Below are 9,462 nucleotides of genomic sequence, written 5' to 3' on the forward strand. Positions count from 1 at the left end.
TACACAGATTTCTTTCCTGAAATATCAAAAATGCTTTTTCGTTTTAAATAAAAAACAAACAAACAAAAAAAACAATTACAAACTAGGTTCTAATCTTTAAAAAGGATTAGGTTAAAATTTCCAGGTATTTTTTTTATGTCACAATACAATGTGCTGAGGTATCGTGATTGATTTGTAGAATTAAACAACAACAACAACAACAACAACAAACTTGATGAATTTTCTTTTATGTCACAATGCACTTTTCTGAGATATCTAGAGTTTTTTAAAATATATTTTTTATGCTTTAAACATAATCTGAAAACACCACAAACAATCTCTGGAAGCGTTTGATTCAATATTAGTGTTTTCAAATCTTTAAAATTGTCAGATGTAACAGTGAAAATCTCTCATTTATTTTATTTATTTACATTTTTTTTTTTTTTAGAAAAAGGTTTGCCTCCTTTTTAGTGTTTATTTATGTTTGCACATATAGTAATATAAAAAGTGTTATAATAATATAAACAATATAAAGTATCAAACTAAATCTTTAAAGGTTTATTTCTTTAAAATTTTATTTAAAACGTATACATTTTTTTTTCTGGCAATCTGTTAGCAATCTTAAACACTGTGTATCGTAACGATGTCTTGAAGTACCATGATATGATTTTTTATTTTTATAGTATCACTAGTCTTCTAAATAAACCCAAATAAATGTTTTTTTTGTTTGTTGTTCCTTCATTAAAACTAGCTGCAAGTTTTTAACCGACATGTTGTATTTGTTAAACGTGGTCCAGGCAATAAATACAAATAAATACAAATCTGCGGCTTTGTTTATAAGCAAATAAGCCGTGGGTGTATCACGGCATCCGGAGGCGGGGATCGAGGGAACCGCAGTTACTGTGATGGACACGTTACGAGCCGTTACGCAGATCTGAGACGGAAACGTGATCAGACGATGCTCCCATGCGCCACGGTTTGTCTTTCTTCAGGAAAAGAGAAGACGCGACTAATAGATTTTTGTGGTAAAAATGTCTGCTGATGGAAATCTGCTTCGAACTTACCGGGTAGTGTTTGATGATCATCTGGTTGAGCAGCGTACCCACGGCATAAAAACAGCCGACGTTCAATCCTGAAACCATACGAATATTTACACACAACCACAGAGGATTCTGATTGGTCAGGAGGTTGCTGATTAGTTTTCTAGAAGAGCAGCTCTGATAGTAATAGCAGGTTTATATCAATGCGCTGGTTCTGATGCGTTATCGTTTCTATAGCAACGACTCGTTCACAGGGACGGGTTTAATAAACAGATTTTTTTTTTAATCGTGACTATAAGGAGCTGCTTATTTAACATTTTTGGAAGGAGTCTCCAGTTTTAAAGCTGTAACAGACGAGTTTCTTTGCTGTTTCTCGGTATAAACGTGTTTCAGTCTGACCGTTAGCTGATTTAGTGAGCTAGCGATATGCTGAAAAGAGTTCCTCGCTGACACGCCCACATTTCTCCTAATACAGTAAGTAACTGGCTTTAAACTGAAATGTATTTATTCATTTTTCCAGGTGAACTGATGACTGCAGTAGAAATGTGGTGGAAGTCTCTGTAAAGTCTTATTTCTGAGTGTGTGTGTTTGTGAGAGAATATTTGGCTCAGTGTGTTTTGTAATCCCTTCATTCCAGCTCTACTTTGGACCTGATTAGGAGATTACGTGGCAAGATGACATTTTTAACAACAGTTCTTATTAATTCGCTGTTTAATCCTTCTTTAACGTTACATTTCCTCTAAAGTTAAAAGTAAAATGAAGTAAAACATTATAATCGCGGTTTTATCGTTCGGACTTCACTCACGGAGACGTGTTTATATATTCTGCTGAAATATCGCATGAAAAGTCTTAATGCATTCACTGACAAAATTATTATTTCTTTCTTTCTTTCTTTCTTTCATTCAACACATAGCCCAACGAGCTGTTTTTAGCATTTCTGTTACTATGGTTACCTTGTGAGAGATGGTTAAAAAGCGATGTAGAGAGCGAATTCTCAGCTTTGATTGGATTAAACAGTGACGAGGGTTTTAACCATACTTTATACTCATCAGCCAATCAGAAACAACTACTGTCAGAGCAATTACAGTATGGTCTGCACTGGTCTGGTATATATGAGTGTGTGTGTGTGTGTGTTACCATAGCTGATGATGAGCAGGATGAAGGGCGTGTTGCGGAGGAGCCGGAGGATAGAGGACAAGTATGAATAGCTCTCTGTGGGGATGAGACGAGCTGAAGCCTGAGACTGAGACGGAGGAAGAGCGGGTCTCTCCTGAAACACTGAGAGAGAGAGAGAGAGAGAGAGAGAGAGAGAGAGAGAGAGAGAGATTTGTAGGAGGAAGATGTGACGTGTTAGTCATCAGCTAACAGTCGGATGTTACAGCAGTGATCACATGACACAATGCTTTCGAAAGCAAATCTATAAAAAATGTGAATGACAGCAAAAAAAAAAAAAAAAAAAAAACCCCAGAAGTGCAGAAGTGTAGCAGTTTAACTGTTTCACCGATCTGTCAAAAACAAGAGCAGATTTGCTGAGCTGTGAGGGAGTTAAAACCAGGAGGAAATCTAATACTAACCTCCGGAAAGCCTTGAAATCGTTTACTCATGACGTTTTAAAAATGTTTTTAAGATGTAGGATGAAATGATTGTGAAATTTACCTTAAGCTGTTTTAATTTTTTTTTAATCACTAACAGAATGCAATAAAAGAAAAATTATTTAAGCACATATTTCATAAATCTTCCTGTTATCTGCTCAGGCCGGTGTTTCCACTGATCGCGGGCGATCGCGGGCGTGTAGATAGAAAGATAACCTGCTCTGACTCTAGTTTTAAAGCTATGTTTCCACTGAAGATGCTAATAATGTGTGTTTTATATCCAGGTCCAGCTTTTAAAATGTAAGTGTGGCTGCAAAAAGTAGAAAACTAGGCCATGTAATTAATTATAACCTTTAAAATTTTAAGACATTACGCAGTCCTAGTTTCTTCTAATCTTGCTTCTAAAACCTTAGTTTTTTTAACGAATGATGAAAAGACGCCTAAGAGATACAGAGCTCTGTGTTGCGCTCAGGAAAAGAAGTAATGTTTATATTGCTGAAGTAATAAAAAAATACTATGAAGCACAAAATGTAAGAAGACTTGACCTTTAAATGCTGAATGAATAAATGTGTTGAAGGTGTGTGTGTAAGCTCAGCTCAGCGGCATTATCACGTTATTCTCTTGGCTTCCTCACCCATGATCACCAGGACGAAGAGGCATGTGGCCACGCCTGCTGTGATGTAGAACATCACTTGAATGTGATTGGCCAGCTCGTCCATGTCCTCCACATTTGGAACCAGGATTGGCGGAACCAAAAATCCAATGGCGATGCCGAGCTGCGAGGTACGGATCAGCAAAAAAAGAGGATATTTTAAATCAACATCCTGATCTTTAAACAGGTAAACGGAGACAATTAACAACGGTCCAGGTTCAAAAAGAAGCTTCCGACGCTAAAAATGAGAAAATTCTTCTTAATGTTTCTGATCAACAGCAAAATATCGTGATATTATTACTAACAAAATGGGCGGAGTCAAAAAGCTTTGGAAATACTTTTTTTTTTTTAAATGATTTTGAGTTTCATTAGTAACTTCAATTGTTTTCTAAATAAGCAAAGTGATCAAAATAAAATCAAAGAAACACTTAATATGTTTAGAAAGACTTCCTGTATTCCATGTATATTCTATATTACTATGCATTTGCATACAAAAGTTTGGGCACCCCTGGGGAAATGTCATGTTACAAAATTGTTCAAATATACATACATACATACATACATATATATATATATATATATATATATATATATATATATATATTATTTATGTTGCAAATGTTAATGCACAGTTGTTATATTTGATCAACTTCAAAATTTTTTTAAAACAAATAGTTTTGTTTCGAATTGTTTAGAAATCTTTCCAGTTACAAAGTCTCAGAATTTAATTACCTCACTAGGCCTAAACTGACTCATTTAGGAATTTGGGTTCATTAGACAGGCGAAGAATTCTCATTTAAGAATTGCCAGCTGATGATAATTTCAGAGCTTAACAAATTCTTTGACTCTTTAAACAACCGCGAATTTCTCTAAGCAGCTGACTGAGGATCTGAAAATTAATCTCGTTGATACCTACAAAGAAGGAAAAGACTTGACAAAGATGTCGAAGCATTTCCAGCTCACACAGTTTCCGCTGTTGGAAAGGTCACGAATAATGACAGATAGAACTGCATGTATACAAAATCAAAATCCCTACATGACAGCAAAGGACCTCCAGGAAGGTTAACTTAACACAGATGTGGTGGTGCACTGCTCTACTGTGGAGCGTAAAAGTCAATGTCTGATGTACTGTACTGTATGCAAAACAACATCCAGATAAGCCAGAGGCACTTTATATACAAGTGCTGTGGACTGATGAAGTAAAAATGGAACTCTCGGGTTTCATAACCAACAAAAGGTTTGTTTGTGGAAAAAGGAGTAGCATTTGATTAAAAGAACAAACAAACAAACAAAAAAACACCTCGCCAACTGTTAAGCCTAGGGGTGGATCTATTATGCTTTGGACTTGTGTGGAATCCAGTGGCACAGGGAGCACTAACAGTGTGTTGGTGGATGGAAGAATGGATTCCAGTAAATCTGGTAGGAAATACGGCAGTCAATAAACAGAAGCTGAAAAAAGACTGCTTTCAAAATCCACCAGGAACAACTTCAAGAAATGTAAGCTGATGGAACGGCCCTCACAGTCTCCTGGCATCATGATCTTAAAAATGCTGCGTGTGCAAGACGGCCTACAGAACCAGAAAGGTGTATATACAGCATAAATCATTTAAATCATTTAAACTCTGCTTTGTTTACTTCTGATGCTCGGAGCGTCCACGTTGATTTGACGTCACTCTGTTGAGAAGATACTCCAAGTTGACGAGCAGGAATTTCAAGTTGACCGGGCGTTTCCTTTGGCTCATCACAACTTGTGACAGTTCTACTGAAATAGCTCCTTATATTATGAATCCTGATCTACGTTTCTTTTGCAGTTAAACTCCAGCAACTACTTCACCGTCTCTCATCTCCAGTAGCTTCCAAACAGAAACAGGAAAACTTCATCATCCCAACTGGCTAATCTTGTTTCTCCTCACGGAATCTGGTGTCTCATAATATATAATTAAACAATATAATACACTGATTAAAAAAACCCTTTTACTATAATTAGTATAATAAATGTTATTATGTAATAGAGCATACGCTTGAATAGTTTCTGTTAGCTCTAGTTTTTCCTACAGAAACTTCCTATTCTAATTTGAGAGCCTATAGATTATTGGTGTTAATCAATACAATTGAATATTAAGTATGTCCAACAAGTTTAGACTTTGATTATGGCCCTTCAGGGTTACATGAAGCCTGTATATTGGGATATGTCTCGGGATATGTCTCGTATCGTGGCTTTATGATCCTGTGAGATTTTACTGTTGAAACAAAAATACCTAACGAGTTATGAAAAAGGACTTTAACCTAGCGTGACCTGTTTTCTGAATGAAGCTTAATGAGGCTTAAAGCTTGTGAAGTGACCTGCTGCCATTGGCTATATATAGCGCTTGCAAAACAGAACTTTTCTTAAATAACTTGGCCAAGTTAAGTACGTTTCACAAAAAATACATTATTATAGTTAACCTTTAACTCACTGGCATTACGCCCAGATCAAAGCATGCACGGAAGAGTACAGGATGAGGCCTCGCACACACGGAATCAATAACCTTGCCAGAACCAGACCTGTTCAAGAACACCAACTGAGCCTACTTGCTTATTCCAATCAAGGCACCATCTCAGGTGACCACGTCTACCATTCCTCTTACTGTGTCTATAAAGTATAATAAACCAGCATGTTTATCCTGTATCAAGTGAGACCTTTCTTCCAGCCGTGATCGACTCTGAAGCTGCCAGATATCTCATGTAGGACTGGTGAAACAGCTCCTTGGAATTCTCCACATTTCTGGGAGGGTACTGGACAGTATTTGAAATTGAATCCATCCCCCGCCAGTATGGACATTATATTAGTGCTCCTGTGGTTAACCAGACACCATATTTTGGCGTGTGGGGAAATAACATCACTGAGCCCCTGAACTGAAAGCCTCAGGAACCCTACTGAGACTCTGCAGATGTGTTCAGTAAAATCAAATCAAGTGTTCAGAAAAGGTCTCTGAACCTCTGAAAGGTCTTCCCCCATCACACTGCACCACTGATTTACTACCGGGGGTACTCGCAGCAAAGCGGATTCCATTTCACCCTACGCAAGCAATGAAGGACTATTTTAAGGAGGTGATACCAACCCGGTAGCAAATCAATAACACGGTCCCAAATGTGATGCAGGAATACATTTGCTGCTTGAGTTTTACTGAACATCTCTGCAAGGTCTTGTTTCATGCATTCCTGGGCTTTACTTCAGGGGCTCAATGTTACCATACTTCATGAGATGGTGCTGGGTTAACCACAGAAACCTTAGTACAATATAGCTACCGGGGGTTTCGCCTCCTTGCCGTGATCTCAGGTATATACCCCCTTCCTTTTGCCCTGGCACAGCTGGCTTTATCTTAAATAAATTAAAGATGGAAGTCTCTGTCTCTGCACAGAATAATGCACAGAGTTAATTCCATGATGGTGAAAATACCCTTAGTCTTTACGTGCCCAATAAAGCTAGAGGAACAAATAAGAACCAGAATCTTCCCAAAACAAGATTCACACAGTGCCGACGCTTCAGATTTGGAATATTAATACCCGATTAATACAAATATCCGATAATGCCCTATGATCAACATTTAAGTCTTTGTTAACCCAGTCTCAGGTACAGTCCCCTCCAAAAATACTGGAACAGCAATGCCAATTTTTCAGTACAGTCCCCAATCAAAAATATCGGAACATGTGACTGATAGGTGTTTCTTGCTGCCCAGGTGTGTCCTATTAAATTGATTGTTTAAAGAATGAATAGAGCTGAATGTCTACTCTTGGTTTGAGTCCTGGGTTTCGCCTGTGAAGATGGCATTTGTTGTTAAAAAGGATAAACCAACATGAAGATAAGAATGTTTAATTTTCCCGTGATGTACTTGCGTAGATGTTAAATGAAAGTATCATTAAACTTCAACACCACTGTTTCTCTGGTACGAACTTAAATATCCTAACATCAAGAGCTTTGTAATAAAATAAGGAGACTAACATCAATAGCGGGAATCGTGAAGCGGTGATTCGTATCATGTGAAGTGGAAAAGTGCAAAAAGGAAAAAAAAAAATCAGAAATGGAGAAACAGACTCAAAACACTGGTTAAGAAATTTATGCTAATTAACTGGATTTAGGCAATTCGTCCACGTTCTTAATTCTGCTACCTAGAGGTAGCTAATACCGAATACTGTACAATATTCTGGTTCACTTGTTTTTACTTTGTTTATTAAACTGTTTTGAGTATTCTGTATATGTAAAATTTTACGATTGGTGTGGGCCTCGCTTAGGGCCCCCAAATGTTCAGAAGTGGCCCTGCAGCGATGCACGTTTAAAGTGATCGTCCCCATTGTACTTTACTGGGCTGGTACATCGTAGATGATACGTTGTGTGTGTGGGATTATTATACAGTAATGAATAATTAAAATTTCTTAATGAACACACCTGATTTCCAAAAACCCCGATGGAGCATGCGGTGGAAACCTCATTGGACCCGAACCACACCGAAGCGATGCGCGAGGGCATCCCGAGGATGAACACCTGAGCCACGGAGCACGTCACCTGACCCAGAAAGGTGACAGGAAAAAGGTCAGGCCTGGCGCTGGCCACTTTGATCCACGTGCCGGCGCAGTTGAGGGCCGTGGCCGCGAGCGCCACCACGCGGAGCCCCTTCTTCTCCAGGAGCCACGTGACGGGGAAGATGAGCGGGATGTAGGTGAGCATGTAAATCATGGACATCCAATCTATGGTGAAGGAGTCGACGTTGTAGAACTTCATGAAAATGTTGTTGATGATGCCGTACTGGATCCACTGATAGGAGTTACAAAGTGAATAAGAGCTGAACAAAATCACGATCAGCCATCTCCTTTTGTACAAGTGGGTCTCCATCTGATCCCGAGACTCTGCACTGGGCTCCGAAAAAACCTGCACCTGGCTTTCCTTCTGCGTTTCGATGTTGGAGAGACAGTTCTCGTCCGCCTCTCCGTCCCAGTTTCTCTGCTCTCCCATGATGTCCAATTCAGTGTCGAATTCAACATGCAGATTAGATCAGATCAGATCAGACTTCTCTAAATCAGCTGATCAATCAAGAAAGCTTGTTTAAATGTAGCACCAATGATCTGTTCCACTCATCAACATCCTTCTAGTGTCTTTAATTAATCATTCTTGTTAAAAACAAAACATGACTAGTCATAAACTTTACCCTTGATAAATAATCTTACTTAAGTTAGGATTAACTTGTGTGTATATACATATATGGTAGCTTATCTTTACAAAAATACAAACTATTTACATTAACAGAAAAAATCTTTACAGAAATCCAAAAGTTTAGTTCATTAAATTAACTAATTAAAGCTACAAACAGCCACATAGCTGTGGTTTTAACACAAACTGATCAAGTTGCCGGCTTTGATCAGATCCGTTGAAAGTTTCTCGGCAGGCTGAAGTTTGGCATGTGACACTCGAGCACTTTAGCCCCGCCCGTTGCAACTTGATTGGTCGGCAGATTTCCGCCTTCTGTGTCACACAAAGAGCGCTGGTTAGACTGATTCCTTTTCCTTTTCAAAATTAAAGTCAACAGACGTCAGCATGCGTCACATTAATGTATATTAATTGCTTACTTTTACCAAAAGTTTGCTTACTTACTACCAACATTAAATAGATAATAAAAATTGTATGAAATTTTTCAAATAAAATGTTACATTGTGTTATCAAATTTTCAAGAATTATCTCATTTGAAATGTATTTTTTTTTTAAATTAAGATATTTCAATTACTTTATTTCTTTCAAGAAAAATCCAAAACATATCAATATAATAATAATAATTCATATTATGTAAAAAAAAAAAAAAGACAACCAGAAACATTGCAGTAATAAAATGTAATAAAAACTGCTCGGAGTGAACGTGAACTTTAATTCAGTTTCTCAAACAACAACGGAAAACAATTCATTCTAGCCGGTCCAGTGACTAGTAAGATTATGTTGCCGAATCTCTCACACACAGCTTGAAAAGCATGCGATATTAGGAGATTAGTCTGTTGACTGATACACAGTAAGCTTCGATTTCCTTTATTATTTAGGATTCAGGGATAATTTACAAAACGTCAGACTTGACATATACCTATAAATCTAGTGATAGGAGTCGTCATGACAACAGCACTATCTACTGGCCAAATCTGTTAACTGCATTTCTATTTAATTCACAGTAATCACAATAGA

The 9,462-nt window shown here is 37.7% G+C and overlaps 1 protein-coding gene across 4 annotated transcripts in view; it reads right to left on the reverse strand.

Annotated features, from left to right (window-relative positions):
* The window catches only part of flvcr2b (FLVCR heme transporter 2b), a 17,365-nt gene extending 8,563 nt beyond the window's left edge, over positions 1–8,802 (reverse strand). For 2 of the 4 annotated variants that reach the window (XM_053641371.1, XM_053641368.1), the window contains exons 1-4: positions 7,690–8,798; positions 3,246–3,387; positions 2,157–2,297; positions 1,044–1,111 (exon numbers count right to left, since the gene is read on the reverse strand). In XM_053641371.1, the coding sequence (XP_053497346.1) occupies positions 1,044–1,111; positions 2,157–2,297; positions 3,246–3,387; positions 7,690–8,253 (915 nt within the window). In that variant the 5' untranslated portion in view covers positions 8,254–8,798. Of the gene's footprint in view, positions 1–1,043; positions 1,112–2,156; positions 2,298–3,245; positions 3,388–7,689 lie in introns of all 4 variants that reach the window. The other 2 variants (XM_053641380.1, XM_053641389.1) reach the window with 2 other exon arrangements.
* Positions 8,803–9,462: the final 660 nt, after the last annotated feature.

Source organism: Ictalurus furcatus, chromosome 2, assembly GCF_023375685.1.
Source record: "Ictalurus furcatus strain D&B chromosome 2, Billie_1.0, whole genome shotgun sequence".
Lineage (NCBI taxonomy): Eukaryota > Metazoa > Chordata > Actinopteri > Siluriformes > Ictaluridae > Ictalurus > Ictalurus furcatus.